The sequence below is a fragment of the Physella acuta genome, unplaced genomic scaffold (assembly GCF_028476545.2).
Source record: "Physella acuta isolate Inbredline_101_S28 unplaced genomic scaffold, ASM2847654v3 ptg000339l, whole genome shotgun sequence".
In the NCBI taxonomy this organism is placed as follows: domain Eukaryota; kingdom Metazoa; phylum Mollusca; class Gastropoda; family Physidae; genus Physella; species Physella acuta.
In genome coordinates, this window is record NW_026731858.1 from 86,386 (window position 1) to 103,105 (window position 16,720).

Here is a 16,720-nt window from a genome sequence, read left to right on the forward strand (position 1 = left end):
AGCTATCAATCACAGATATTGATATTACTAGATCAATAAAAACTGTTTAATCTGAGTATACGTATTTTAATGCATGGTTTTTAGTAATACGCCTATTGCAATGGAAAAATAAGGTATGTTCTAAAATCTCTAACATATGTTCAGAGGTTTAATATGTAAATATATTTTAAATGGCTTGTACTTTTGATTGATGTAAGTAATGCAAGCCCATGTTTACATTTGATTGAGAAGATAATTTCTGTAGGATCGATTTTTAACAAAGAGGTGTTGCATTTGTAGTTGCAGCGTTATTTTAAATCGATTAAGCTGTTATTCTGTTGGTCCTTAGACATTAAACTCTGTTGCCCAATTGCTAACTGGACCTTGCATTCTGTTTAATTGTTTGTCATTAAACATTAGTCTGAAAGCGTTCTGGGCCGTTTTCTAACCAAATCATCACACATATCCAAGGCCAAACAGTCCAGAACTTGCTTGTATAGGCCAGTTGATGACCCGGGGCCATATTCTATATGGACCACCTGTTCATTGTTCATCATTTTACTAGGCCGGCAAACTCTGGGCCATCTCTTCAATAGGCCACATTTTCATCCGATCATTTACTTTCTTGGCCACTTGATTATAGACATCTTTCCGAAGATCTACTCTGTATGGGCCATCTCTGTAAAGACATCGTCTATGGGCCATCCTCTATGAGCCTTCCCCTTTGGCCATCTCTCTATAAGCTACCCTCTGTGTGCCGTCTTCTAAAGGCCACCCTCTACGGGCGATTCTCTATGGGCCATCTCTCTATGGGCCATCTCCTCTATGGGCCACCTATTTATTGGGCCATCTCCTCTATGGGCCACCTATTTATTGGGCCATCTCCTCTATGGGCCACCTATTTATTGGGTCATCTCCTCTATGGGCCAACTATTTATTGGGCCATCTCCTCTATGGGCCATCTCCTCTATGGGCCATCTCCTCTATGGGCCAACTATTTATTGGGCCATCTCCTCTATAAGCCACCTATTTATCGGGCTATCTCCTCTATGGGCCACCTATTTATTGGGTCATCTCCTCTATGGGCCAACTATTTATTGGGTCATCTCCTCTATGGGCCAACTATTTATTGGGCCATCTCCTCTATGGGCCAACTATTTATTGGGCCATCTCTCTATGGGCCCTCTATGGGCCATCTCCTCTATGGGCCAACTATTTATTGGGCCATCTCCTCTATGGGCCACCTATTTATTGGGCCATCTCTCTATGGGCCATCTCTCTATGGGCCATCTCCTCTATGGGCCAACTATTTATTGGGCCATCTCCTCTATGGGCCATCTCCTCTATGGGCCACCTATTTATTGGGCCATATCCTCTATGGGCCAACTATTTATTGGGCCATCTCCTCTATGGGCCACCTATTTATTAGGCCATCTCCTCTATGAGCCACCTATTTATTGGGCCATCTCCTCTATGGGCCACCTATTTATTGGGCCATCTCCTCTATGGGCCAACTATTTATTGGGCCATCTCCTCTATGGGCCATCCCCTCTATGGGCCACCTATTTATTGGGCCATCTCCTCTATAGGCCAACTATTTATTGGGCCATCTCCTCTATGGGCCATCTCCTCTATGGGCCACCTATTTATTGGGCCATCTCCTCTATGGGCCAACTATTTATTGGGCCATCTCCTCTATGGGCCATCTCTCTATGGGCCATCTCCTCTATGGGCCACCTATTTATTGGGCCATCTCCTCTATGGGCCAACTATTTATTGGGCCATCTCCTCTATGGGCCACCTATTTATTGGGCCATCTCCTCTATGGGCCACCTATTTATTGGGCCATCTCCTCTATGGGCCAACTATTTATTGGGCCATCTCCTCTATGGGCCATCTCCTCTATGGGCCATCTCCTCTATGGGCCAACTATTTATTGGGCCATCTCCTCTATGGGCCATCTCCTCTATGGGCCATCTCTCTATGGGCCATCTTCTCTATGGGCCAACTATTTATTGGGCCATCTCCTCTATAAGCCACCTATTTATCGGGCCATCTCCTCTATGGGCCAACTATTTATTGGGCCATCTCCTCTATGGGCCATCTCTCTATGGGCCATCTCCTCTATGGGCCGACTATTTATTGGGCCAACTATTTATTGGGCCATCTCCTCTATGGGCCACCTATTTATGGGGCCATCTCCTCTATGGGCCACCTATTTATTGGGCCATCTCCTCTATGCGCCACTTATTCATTGGACAATCTCCTCTATGGGCCAACTATTTATCGGGCCATCTCGACTATGGGCCACCTATTTATTGGGTCATCTCCTCTATGGGCCACCTATTTATTGGGCCATCTCCTCTATGGGCCACTTATTCATTAGGCCATCTCCTCTATGGGCCACCTATTTATTGGGCCATCTCCTCTATGGGCCACCTATTTATTAGGCCATCTCCTCTATGGGCCACCTATTTATTGGGCCATCTCCTCTATGGGCCACCTATTCATTAGGCCATCTCCTCTATGGGCCACCTATTTATTGGGCCATCTCCTCTATGGGCCACCTATTTATTAGGCCATCTCCTCTATGGGCCACCTATTTATCGGGCCATCTCCTCTATGGGCCACCTATTTATTGGGCCATCTCCTCTATGGGCCACCTATTTATTGGGCCATCTCCTCTATGGGCCACCTATTTATCGGGCCGTCTCGACTATGGGCCAACTTCTAACCGGAAGCAGTATTCCGTCAGAAGTCGGGTGTTCAATTGATGGCGGCCACTCACGTATCCCTCGCTACAGTGTGCGCGAGCCAGTCCTTCCGCCAGGCTTTATGTACCTTTCTCACGCATCGCTACTCTGGCTGTGTGACGATACACCCCCACCCCCGGGCCCTCTCCCTCCCCCACACATTTTATTTCTTTTAAATGTAGCTCGGGTAAGTTGAGTAGGGCGAGAAGTGGGGAGAGGGGGGGGGGATTCGGGAATGACGAGGTGGGGTGGGTGGGGAGACATCACGACAGTTTCGTTTTACAAAATGTTCTCTCTAAAAGAAAAGAAAATGGCGTTCTATATTCTAAAAATAGGTCCTCTGCCATGCTATTTTTAACACGTAATTAACACGTAATGATGTAACTCATTAATGTGGCACAATAGTACTTTTGTAGCTGTATGTGTAGGGGCGCATTTCTGTAGCATACATGTAATTTGATTAACAGTCACTCAAATTAATTCATCAGCTGACTATTAATAGTTCGTGAGATATTTTGTCTGAGATCATTTGTCCTGAGATATTTTGTCTGAGATCATTTGTCCTGAGATATTTTGTCTGAGATCATTTGTCCTGAGATATTTTGTCTGAGATCATTTGTCCTGAGATATTTTGTCTGAGATCATTTGTCCTAAAATATTTTGTCCTGAGATATTTTGTCTGAGATCATTTGTCCTGAGATAAATTGTCATGTTACGAAATTAACACATCTGAAAAAGTTTGATGGCTTTCCGCAGTAAAATTGTAAAACACATTACGGTAAGAAAATCTGTAAAATTTAACTGAGCAAAAACTGGTTTGGACAGAAGAATCTAAGTTGTTGTTTTTTTTTAATAATTATATAAAGTAGCAGATTAGCATTAACTAAAGCAAAGCACATTTTTCGTTTCGAAAATAATATTAGATTTATCTACCATCAAAATATCGTATTAACCAATCAAATTAAACCAATTTAAGAATATTATGCTTAGTTAAGCTAAGCTGTACACTGTTTTAAATTCTTTACCGCTCTATACTAAATGATAGCAATAATTACTGTGTGACAAACTAGAAGCGATTACAATACATGCAGAACTCCACATCAACTTATCCTGAGATCTTGTCGTTTTGTACGAGATTATCGCTCATGTACGAGAATAACATTCAATGATGTAACTGTGTTATTGTTTTTTTACTCACCTGGTTCTGTTGCGTCGTTCGTACGCCCGCAAGTAACAACAGCTTCACGTGATTATGCCTTCTTGCACCTGTCAATACCTGTCAATACCTGTCGGTAGTTGTCAATACCTGCCTGTACCTGTCTATATAATACTGTACATGTCATTATGTATGTATACCAGTACCTGTCTATACAACACTACACATGTTCACATACTTAAAACTTACTCTACTCATTTATGCAATTTATTTCTGTGATGTAACTCAGTGGCGGAGCTAGAGGAGGGTAGGTGGGGCGGCCGCCCCGGGCAGGGCGCCAAAAATGGTAGAAATAAAAATTAAAAGCTAATTTTATTTAATTGTGCACAGTCTACTACTCAGCTTTACAAATAGTTTGTTTTCTATATCAATTTTATGACACTACAACATAAACTGATCAAGCACAGCAACTGGTATAAAGCGCCTTCAATCTTGAATAACGGTAAATAGAGGGGGGGGGGGGGGCAAAAATCAAGTTTGTCCCGGGGTGCTGGAATGGGCGGATATGCCTCTGATGTAACTGCTTGTCGTTATACTTATTATACTTGTCGTTATACTTGTTATACTTGTCGTCATACATGTTATACTTGTCGTTATAATTGTTATACTTGTCGTCATACTTGTTATACTTGTCGTTATACTTGTTATAGCCTACTTGTCGTAATACTTGTTATACTTGTCGTTATACTTGTTGCAATACTTGTTGGTACTTACGCTTCTACTTACAATATAAAATACGCTGGATCATATTTCTGGCTTCTCTATTTCTCACACTAGCCAGTCGACTGATTCATATTGTCCCAAGTATTGCATTAAATGTTCTATAGCCAGTTGTTCAAACTTTACATTTTGACAAAAACAAAAAATCGATGTATCGATGTGCCCGTTTGTTCATGAGTAAGTGCATGTCCTTTTATAAAAAAAAAATTTCAAAAAGTAAATACGATTACTAGGCTTAAACTACTCAACACTGAATGCACTTTTTGTGTTGCCATTTCTGTAATCCTGGCTAATCTTCTTTTCCGGTTCTATGGTTACTCGCGTGAAACTGGTCAAAGAAAACCATTCGCCCTTAGCAAATAAACCAATAAAAAAACATTTATAAAGAGCGTTGAGTCTAAAACGTAGAGATTATTCAATAGCGTGACGTCATGCTACACATTTTTTGTGGTGGGAAATATTTTCAAGCAGTCTGAAGAGGAGATTACTGGGTAAGATTAAAGATGTGCTAATCTGAGTGCTGGCCACCTATGTGGAAGCTAATACAACAAGCAGTTGATGGTTCTTTAGATTTGGTGGTTGTATGGAGTGGGATTACTAAGAGTAGAACTTACGGTGAATTATGCAGCTGAGGTGAATAGATACATACTTATCACATTTTTTTCTTACAACGACGACCTTTCTTAATATTGTTGATTGTATAAATAGTTAGGAATATATAACAGTAAGTTAGGCCTATACTACAAGTAGGCGAAACTATGGACAGTAAATGTAAGGTTCATTTTACAGACCTTACGATCTAAAGGGCTGATAAAGACAGTTTCTTGACCTCGTCATAAGAAGGGGTAGAGTGGTCAACACTATTGTGTTATGGAGGGGGGGGGATGAAGTGTTAAGGCGTGTTTAACGTAATACGAAAACTCTTGAATTTGGTTCCAGTATCAAGTTGAGTTTAAAGGCTGCGTCTATTCAGTTTCTACCTCACTGTGGTCATGTTTACAACAAATTCTGTAGCGATTGATACTAACCGAAAACTATATTCAGAGAATTTTCTTTCATTATCGACATTGTGTAAGTTAATTAGTTATACCAAAAGTTCAAACTAATTAATTTTATTTACGGACAGTTTACGTGTGTTTAATTAATTGTTTTACAGTACAGAGAATATTATATAGTTTAATGCCAAGATGGTGTCAAAGCAAAACCTTCGTGTCTTTGTGTCGTCTTGGAATGCACAGAGGTGTCTTAGGAATTCATTTCCGTGCTCTGATCTTCAGACAATTTATAAGAGGTTCCTCTGTCTTGAGAGATTAGTGGCAGCAGAGGTCCGTTGATCTAGAGAACAAAGTTCCAGGCTATTGTTTTATTGTGTGACCACTGATTAACTTATGAGCCACGCTCTTATACATGTCCGGCTGTAGATTATAATCTGGTCAGAAAAATCCTATTGTTGATGTCATCCAGAGCAAGTGTAGATGTCATACGTACCTTACATTGATGTAAGTGTAGATGTCAGACGTACCTCACATTGATGTCATCTAGAGCAAGTGTAGATGTCATACGTACCTTACATTGATGTAAGTGTAGATGTCAGACGTACCTCACATTGATGTCATACAGAGCAAGTGTAGATGTCATACGTACCTTACATTGATGTCATACGGACTAGTTGTAGATGTCATACGTACCTTACATTGATGTCATACGGACTAGTTGTAGATGTCATACGTACCTTACATTGATGTCATACGGACTAGTTGTAGATGTCATACGTACCTTACATTGATGTCATGCAGACTAGTTGTAGATGTAATAAGGACCTTATGTAGATGTCATACCAGATTTAAGTGGCATACAGAAAATATCTAGATGTCATTCAACCCAGTTTAATTTACATCAAAGCCACCAAAAGAAAATAATAAACTTTTTAAATTTAACATTTCTCCAACATGCTGAGAACTGAACTACATTCTCTCCTCTTTAGATAATCGCTGAACAACAGAAATATTCGCTTAACGATCATTTCTTGCTTCTATTTCTATTTGAAAGAAGCGAGATCAAAGTCATATTTGTAATTGTGTCTATTTACGTTCTCATTGCACATACGATTCGCATTATTTGTGTCTTCAAAAAGATGATCTAATTAGTCTCATCATTTTTATTAAATACATCTATCCTTTTTTGGGATTATTGTTTTCAAGCTTTTGACATTAGAAAGCCTGACGCCTATATATTGCCTTACCCTAATTCGATGTTTTCGGAAGAAAATATGAAGAAAGACAAAACTCCACAAATAATTATACAGGACATATTCTAACCTCTGCCAAAACCACATGTCTTCTTAAATATTAAAAGATGTTGATTTACTTCCCTTAGATCTGAACAGTGGGAACTACAAGAACACAATCAGCGGGGCAATGTTTGACTAGAAATTAAGCCGGAAATATCCGGTTTCAGCATTCGCAGCTGCCTGCTGATTTCCGGGAGGTTGTGGTACTAATAAATTCAATTACTAAGCCTGGGGTTTCCGTGGGGGTTCGCAGCGTTTTCCATCTCGTTCCCAGAGCAGCATCAACAGACGTCTTCTTCATACTGGCTGCCAGATACAGGGAATATTTGGAATCTAATGGAGCATTCTGGATTGTTTTTTTATTTTGTTTTCAATAAAATGTTGACTGAAGTTATATTTATATTAATGTATGCATGCTAAAAATAAATTTTGTTTTAAATTTATTATGGACTAGAACATTTGCACATACAACTAGAACATTGCACATACAAGTAGAACATTTGTACATACAACTTGAACATTTGTACACACAACTAGATCATTTGTATATACAACTAGAACATTTTCACATACAACTAGAATATTTTCATATATAACTAGAAAATTTCACATACAACTACAAATTAGCACATACAACTAGAAAAGTTGCACATACAACTAGAACATTTCACGTGTAACGTAACTAGAACATTTTCACATACAACTAGAACATTTTTACATATAACTAGATCATTTCACATACAACTAGAACATTAGCACATACAACTAGAACATTAGCACATATAACTAGATCATTTCACATACAACTAGAACATTTTCACATATAACTAGATCATTTCACATACAACTAGAACATTTTCACATACAACTAGAACATTAGCACATACAACTAGAACATTAGCACATATAACTAGGACATTTAAAAAAACATTCTCACCTCTACAAGTTTAACTAGTCCCGACACAGGCTGATATAGACATGCTCATAAAGTTATCTCCCTGCACAAGGTTAAATATAGACTTCCTGTGTAGCAAGGTTTACTGCCGTTTTAAAATGTGAAATCCAGAACATTCGTCTGGCACAAAGGCTTATTACAGCACTCAAAAGGTTTAGGTCAACTTGACCTCAATTTTAACGAAATGGTTATATTTTATACAGTGTGGGACGCTGCTATTTTAAAGCAGTTCAACACCTATATGTGAATAATCAACAACACACAAGCTGTTGTTAAGATGTTGATAAAAACAGCTAGCTCGACACAAAATGTTGTAACGGTGTTGATCCTATGTCAATATACGATTTTGTGGTGAAATATCTTTTTTTTAATATGTCATAAATTAATGTGAGAACCTGTCATTTTGTTCATGTTACAAAACGTATCATCCAGTACTGTTAGAAATTGTCATCTAGTAATGTCTGAACTTGTCATCTCGTAATGTCAGAACATGTCATCTAGTAATGTCAGAACTTGTCATCTAGTAATGTCAGAACATGTCATCTAATAATGTCAGGATTTGTCATTAGTATTATAAGAACACGCAGTAGTGTAACGAAGAAATAGGAAAACTAGCCTAGTCGCGTTGAATCAAACCCAAACAAAAAGCTGCATAATGTAATCGTTGTTCGACCATATAGTTACACAATACTTTTCCAGGGAGTATTTCTCATCAAAGGTATTCACTAGACCATATATTTACACAACACTTTTCCAGGGAGTATTTCTCATCAAAGGTATTCACTAGACCGCTTGCTAATCATAGGGTTATAATAACAATCGTGCTTAATTACACACCTTTTCAGATATTTCAACAAAATGTAAGATTTAAAAAAATGTTTTTAAGTTTCTTTTGAAACACAAAATACCGCTTCATACATCTCTTTTAATTGCTAAGGCAAACAGATTTTTTTGGTGGATATAGAATTGTGAGCTGTAACTATAGTTATCTAAATCAAATAGGCATGAAAAGTCTATGTAATAATACAAAATTTAAAAAAAAATCTTTTTTTTTTTTTAAATATGGTAAGCAGTAAAATTAGAGTAACATTTGTAAAAATTTAAAGCCGTTTGGGCACTATCGATTACACTCATTTTTATATTTTTGTATCGAATATAAGCCGTTCAAAAGCCGTTTAGAGTTTTTTTTATCAATTCAAACATTTTCAAGAAACGCCCTCAATCTCTACTTGAAGTCAAACGGAATGGCCAAGTAGAGTAAAACAATAAAAATTCGGAACAATTATTTTGCATGATAAAAATCCACAATATTGATTTATGATGTATAGCGTAGTATTGTATAAAAATATATATTATTTAATGCAACATCCCCAAACACCACAACACCCTGACTCTACTAATCCAAATAAAAATAAAAGTGTTTGTTAAATAACTTTTATATTACTGGCAATTATTTCTTTGACTATTTCTAGCCTTAATGAAACCGGAAGTAATTTTGTACTTATTACACAAATGTTTTAAGTTATTTAATTTTGGTTGAAAAATATGCTTACTGGCAAAGAAAACCATCTTTTCAAGTCTATTGTGATGTATTGTCACAACCACTTGAAAATGAGAACTATTGTATTGATAATTTTCCGATCCAAGTTTTTCAGCTTGAAATGTTCCGCCCTGTCATTACGCCAACCTATAAACCACCGCATCCCCACTTGTAGCTGTAACATCAATAATTAACGTTCGTCACAGACCAATGAATAATCAATGTCAGTTTGACATTTTGGATCACTAAGCCATACATTAAAAGCTAGACGTATTCATTTTTGGGGGGATTTTTTTACTTCATAATCATGGCAGGAAAAATATCGGTTAATTTAACTATCATTTGAGGAGGTGGAATACATTTTTTTTTTTTTTTTTTTTTTTTTTTTGTGTGGCAACGATACTTAAAACAGCTTTGATTAATTTTATGGTTTACAATTTCAAGAAATCTGGCTATGCACCGCTCGCTGTGAGGGGTGATAAACAAGTCACGATCTATTCGCACGTGTGGCAGAATTCTGAACTGGCGTGGTTTTTATTAGGAGGCGCGTGATTTTGGTTATGGCGCATGCGCAGGGTTAGATCATGGCCACACAACACTGACACTTTGTGGGGTATTGAGAGGGTGTAAGCTTACACTTACATGAGGGTGCACATAAACACAAACATATGCAAACACAAACACATGCAAACACAAACACATAAACATATGCGCACACACACACTAACACACAAACACATGCACACACATAAACACATGAACACAAAAACTAATGAACACACACAAACACATGCACAAACAAACTAATGAATATACACAAACACATGAACACACACACAAACACACAAACACATGCAGACACATAACCACATGCAAACACAAACACATACACACACAAACACACAAAAACATGCACACACACACTAACACACAAACACTGAAAACACATGGAAACACTTTTACACACACAAACACTTGAACACACACAAACAGATAAAAAACATGAACACACCAAAAACATGCACGCACAAACAAACAAACACACAAACACATAAACACAAACAACAGATAAACATATAAACACATGCAGGCACACAAACAGATAAACACACAAACACATGAACACACACAAACACATGAACACACACACTCGTGAACACATACAAACACATGAACACACACAAACAGATAAATACACAAAAACAAAAACAAAAACACATACACACACAAACAAACACTCCAACACGTGAACACACAAATACAAAAAATTACATACATGCAACACACACCAACTCACAAACATACAAACAAACAGTACTATGGCCCGACATAAACAAACAAACCACAACACTGTGTTTAAACAAAAACACATAAACTCAATAACATACATACCGGCAAACCGACACATAAACATAGTAACACACACACAATTAGACAGACACACAATAACAAACACACTAACACAAGTACACGAATTCACCAACACAAAGAAACATAAACAATAACACGCTTTCATTCATACACGTGTTGTGAAGATGTAATTAACTTACAAGAAAAAGTTTAACGATGTAAATACAACTCTCTTTCATCTTACCGTAAATAAATTATATTTCATAATTGCTGCACCCCCAATATGCTAACATAAAAAATAGAGTTGCAGATTGTTTTTTATTTAACAGACCCAAAAAAATAAACTTTATTTTAATTATAAAGTTGTGTGTTTTATAATTACCTGTTAAAGTTTTCTAAAATTGCTTTAAAAAAAATCCCAGTCCATGAAGTGGAACAGTTTCGTCCTACAGAACATCAGGCTAGTCGCCTGAAACACGAGTTAATGGGGTGGGGAGAGTTAGGGGACTTGTTGAAAAATAATTCGATGAAAACTACGAATCAATATAAATACTGGTCAGTCCACACAAGAGGGGATTTAAAAGTCCGGCTGTACTGGTACATAACTGGCTCTACTGTTACAAGACCGGCTTTACTGTTACAAGACCGGCTCTACTGTTACAGGACCGGCTCTATTGCTACAGGACCGGTTCTACTTCTATAAGACCGGCTGTACTGCAATAAGACCGAGTCTACTGTTACAAGACCGGCTCTACTGTTACAAGACCGGCTCTACAGCTACAAGACCGGCTTTACTGTTACAAGACCGGCTCTACTGCTACAAGACCGGCTTTACTGTTACAAGACCGGCTCTACAGCTACAAGACCGGCTTTACTGTTACAAGACCGGCTTTACTGTTACAAGACCGGCTTTACTGTTACAAGAACGGCTCTACTGTTACAAGACCGGCTCTACTGTTACAAGACCGGCTCTACTGCTGCCGGACTGGCTGAAGTCTACAGAACCGACCCTACTGATGGATTTATTCGATACCTGTTGCATTACTAATCAGCAGTTTAGTGTACTGTTGTGTGTAAAGGAGTAGGTGTTTAGTGTGGTATGTATTAGGGTAAGGACGTACTGCTATGTGTAAAGGGGTAGTTTTTAGTGCTGTATGTATTAGGGCAGGTGCATACTGTTGTGTGGACAGGAATAGGTGTTTAGTTGTATGTATTAGGGTAGGTGCGTACTATTGTGTGTACTTATGATGTGTGTAATAATGGAGATGTACAATGGTAAGTGCAATGGCTAGGTATGTAATATTGAATATGTAATGGTGGAGGTATCTACTTCAAAATATATCAGCAACCAAAGAGATATCTCTTTAACTCAGTAAATTAACTTGTATCTAATAACCTTGGCCCTCCCATACATAGAACTCCTTTTTTTTTTAAACACCCACGCACAATATACTTAAAAAAACAAGTTTTAATTTCAATCTAAATATTTTAAAACTAATTACAATCACGGGACCCTGGCCTGAAAGTCTGACCCAACTGGCATTGGACTGACCCCTAGATGTCAACCCCCCTCCTCTCAAGGGACACAATCTCGCCTTACTGCGTAAATTCCCATCTAATTTTTAACCCGACGTTTCTCCCCCTTGACTGTCAGGGCCCGTCACTCTAAGAAAAGTAAACCTACCCACGAACTTCAGCCAAGAGTTGTCACACATTTCCTACCAGATTTTTTTCTCTCGCTAGTTTAATTTTAAAGAAATTTTGGAGGAACCAGCATGGACTGCTAGAGACCGGATTGGCACCAGTAGCAGAACGCATGGGACACGTCTGGCGTCTTTAGCAACTAGACGCGTAGGTTTTAATTTGAGAGAATATTGGCCGTTGCGCGATTTGATACATTTAGATTATTTTTTCAATCAGGGATTTCTAATAAAATGAGCTAATGGATAGTGGGCAGAACGTATGGTTTTAAAAATATGGTGGGCTGGTAAGTGAATGTCAAGTAAGGTTAAGATAGAGTTAGTGGGTTAAGGTCATTGTTTACTTGATGAAGGTCGAGTGACATGTTTGGTGGTGGGGCAGGGTGGGGTGGGGGAGGGGGTGACAACACCTGACAGAGTTTCATCCCTTGGGTGAAAGTGGGTCGAATTATACATCTCGAGGTCACGTGTTTTAGTGGTCACGTGTTTTGTGGTCATGTGATTAGATGTCACGGACCTTAACACTCTAGAAGATTCTGACTGACATTCCAGAGCGGCCAAAACGCTGACATTCCTCTAACTCTCTGCCGCTCAAAATTTCTGACAAATCCCGATTAGATTATGCGTTGTAAGGTATTCATTATCTTTACTAAACCTGTATGGTAAGACTTTACATTCCTAAGCAAAATCTGTCTTGTAAGACATTCCTTTTACCCGACCAAATATGTCTTGTAAGATATAATTCTCCCAACCAAATCTGTCTTATAAGACATATCTTTCCCCAAACAAATCTGTCTGATAAGACATTCCTTTCCCTAACCTACCTGTCCTGATCTAATCCCCTATCACGAGGTTTCAACATGGCGTCAAGTTCAATGACCTTCCAACATAACATGCTAATTAAGTGTTGTGTCTGATGTTTTTATTAGCTAAATTATTTCTCTGAACAAAAAATTAAACGAATTTTTGAAACTTTTTATATTTAGATAACGGTGTTAATAGGGTGAAACTTATTTCTAAAGTCTCTAAACAAGTTTTTTATTTCTTTTTTTTTTAAACCGTTGTTTGATATTAAATTTCGTAAATTTTTACCGGAATACTTTTCAGTTAAAAACCGATGTTACGTTATTTATTTTTTTCTAAACCAAGCATGTAATTAAAGGGAGAAAATGTTGATAGCTAACACTTTCATGATACCCTTGTGTATGATTGAATCTAGCTAGCTAGGCGGCTGTAACTTAAAGCAAGTGTTTTTACTTAAGTATGCGTGTAATTTTTGTAATTATCCTGATGAGATTACTAGTTCATTTCCAGGATACATGTTTTAAAAATTAAAGCTTTATATAAACATTAGAATATTTCATGATTTAAAATTAATTAGGTTAGTTAAGTTTCTAAATTTTCCTAAGCGGTAGAAAGCTAACCTGCAAACCATAAGGTCTTGAGTTTGAATCCGGGTTCAAGTCAGTAGAACATCCCTGAGTTCACCCAGCTCTGATGGGTACCTAATTTATGTTAGAGAAAGTAAAGGTGGCTGGGCAAGGCGCTGATCACACCTTCACTTCATATTCAGATATCAAAATACATATGAACTCTACTTCATCTGCCCAATGGTTCTCTAGGTCTAAATAGGATTCTTTATGTACCTTTATAATTGGTACTAAAAAAATATTCTTTTCCTGCTGAACAGCAGAATCGATTTCAATCACTTCCAGATGATCTACTAATTTCTTGTCCGTTGAGTTTGATTTGATTGAATACTTCTCACGTGCAGTGGCTAACCCGCTCATTCACTCAGTTGGTTTGTACATTGGAATAAGTGCTCACACTAGCTCATTCATTCAGTTGGTTTGTACATTGGAATAAGTGCTCACGCTGCTCATGCATTCAGTTAGTTTGTACATTGGAATAAGTGCTCACGCTGCTCATGTATTCAGTTGGTTTGTACATTGGAATAAGTGCTCACCCTAACTCATCCATTCAGTTGGTTTGTACATTGGAATAAGTGCTCACCCCCGCCTTGATGGTTACGTCACGAGCTTGCACGTGTTTACCCAGAAAACACGTCACCCTCGTATTGTACATATGTTCGTGTGGTGAGCTGTGGGGGGGGGGGGGGTGGTGGTGAGGTGAGAGCAGACGATCAACTTGGTGGGTGGGCTTGCTGTGGTGTAGGTAGGCTTGATGCAGTGCATGTGGGCTTGTGGGCTTGCTATGGTGTAGGTGGGCTTGATGCAGTGCATGTGGGCATGTGGGCTTGCTATGGTGTAGGTGGGCTTGATGCAGTGCATGTGGGCATGTGGGCTTGTGGGCTTTCTAGGGTGTAGGTAGGCTTGATGCAGTGCATGTGGGCTTGTGGGCTTGCTATGGTGTAGGTAGGCTTGATGCAGTGCATGTGGGCTTGTGGGCTTACTAGGGTATAGGTAGGCTTGATGCAGTGCATGTGGGCTTGTGGGCTTACTAGGGTGTAGGTAGGCTTGATGCAGTGCATGTGGCCTTGCTAGGGTGTAGGTAGGCTTTATGCAGTGCATGTGGGCTTGTGGGCTTGCTATGGTATAGGTAGGCTTGATGCAGTGCATGTGGGCTTGTGGGCTTACTAATATGTACGTAGGCTTTATGCAGTGCACGTGGGCTTGTGGCCTTGCTAGGGTGTAGGTAGGCTTTATGCAGTGCATGTGGGCTTGTGGGCTTGCTAATATGTACGTAGGCTTTATGCAGTGCACGTGGGCTTGTGGCCTTGCTAGGGTGTAGGTAGGCTTTATGCAGTGCATGTGGGCTTGTGGGCTTGCTATGGTATAGGTAGGCTTTATGCAGTGCATGTGGGCTTGTGGGCTTGCTAATATGTACGTAGGCTTTATGCAGTGCACGTGGGCTTGTGGCCTTGCTAGGGTGTAGGTAGGCTTTATGCAGTGCATGTGGGCTTGTGGGCTTGCTAATATGTACGTAGGCTTTATGCAGTGCACGTGGGCTTGTGGCCTTGCTAGGGTGTAGGTAGGCTTTATGCAGTGCATGTGGGCTTGTGGGCTTGCTAATATGTACGTAGGCTTTATGCAGTGCACGTGGGCTTGTGGCCTTGCTAGGGTGTAGGTAGGCTTTATGCAGTGCATGTGGGCTTGTGGGCTTGCTATGGTATAGGTAGGCTTGATGCAGTGCATGTGGGCTTGTGGGCTTACTAGGGTGTAGGTAGGCTTGATGCAGTGCATGTGGGCTTACTAGGGTGTAGGTAGGCTTGATGCAGTGCATGTGGGCTTGTGGGCTTGCTAGGGTGTAGGTAGGCTTGATGCAGTGCATGTGGGCTTGTGGGCTTACTAGGATGTAGGTAGGCTTGATGCAGTGCATGTGGGCTTGTGGGCTTGCTATGGTATAGGTAGGCTTGATGCAGTGCATGTGGGCTTGTGGGCTTACTAGGGTGTAGGAAGGCTTGATGCAGTGCATGTGGGCTTGTGGGCTTGCTATGGTGTAGGTAGGCTTGATGCAGTGCATGTGGGCTTGCTAGGGTTCAAAATATAAGGCCTGATACAGTGTAGTTGAACTTGCTCACATGCTTGAGCACTTAATGCAATATATTATTTCATTGTTTAATAGTAATACACTCATTGCTGAATGCGTATTATAAAAAAATTACATAGTCTTGTTTTTTAGAGTTGGACTTACAAAAATAATTCAATAATATTTTTTCTAAAACAGATTCCAACCCTATTACTTATTCAATTGTATCCTTATCTTGCGGGCTGGGTGTGGTTGTTCTAGAATGTTATATTATTCCCTTTACCAACAAACCGACGCGTAGAAATCCAACACAGTGCACGACCTTTATGCGTTGATGAATAATTGGAATGTGAAACTCATGTTTTTTATTAGACACCCATCATTATAAATAAATCAAAAGCAACGTCCTGAAAAGATGCGAAATACAACCCTACACATCAACACAACAAAGGAAAATAAGCTTGTCGGTATTCAGGGAAGACAACCTACTCAGACAATATCACGTTATGAAATATTTATTTCTCGCTGGTCAACAAGAATTGCTTCCCTTTCCCCTTAATTAAAACCATAAACTAGTGTACAAGACCGAGTTTATATAATCTTTCCAGTTTTATAAGTGATTTCGAGCAAGGATCAGTTTTAAGATATAAAAGTATTGTTAACAATCGTTAAATGCTAAGAAACTAAATGGCTCAATAGACGATTAAATAATTGCTTAGGAAAACAAG

General features: G+C 39.1%; 1 protein-coding gene across 1 annotated transcript; it reads right to left on the reverse strand.

Moving 5' to 3' along the window:
• Positions 1-14,763: 14,763 nt before the first annotated feature.
• Positions 14,764-15,986, reverse strand: LOC131941011 (adhesive plaque matrix protein-like). The gene is made up of 2 exons (XM_059299972.1): positions 15,111-15,986; positions 14,764-15,003 (listed from the first exon to the last, which is right to left on the reverse strand). Exons 1-2 carry the CDS (start codon positions 15,984-15,986, stop codon positions 14,764-14,766), a joined length of 1,116 nt encoding a protein of 371 aa, XP_059155955.1.
• Positions 15,987-16,720: the final 734 nt, after the last annotated feature.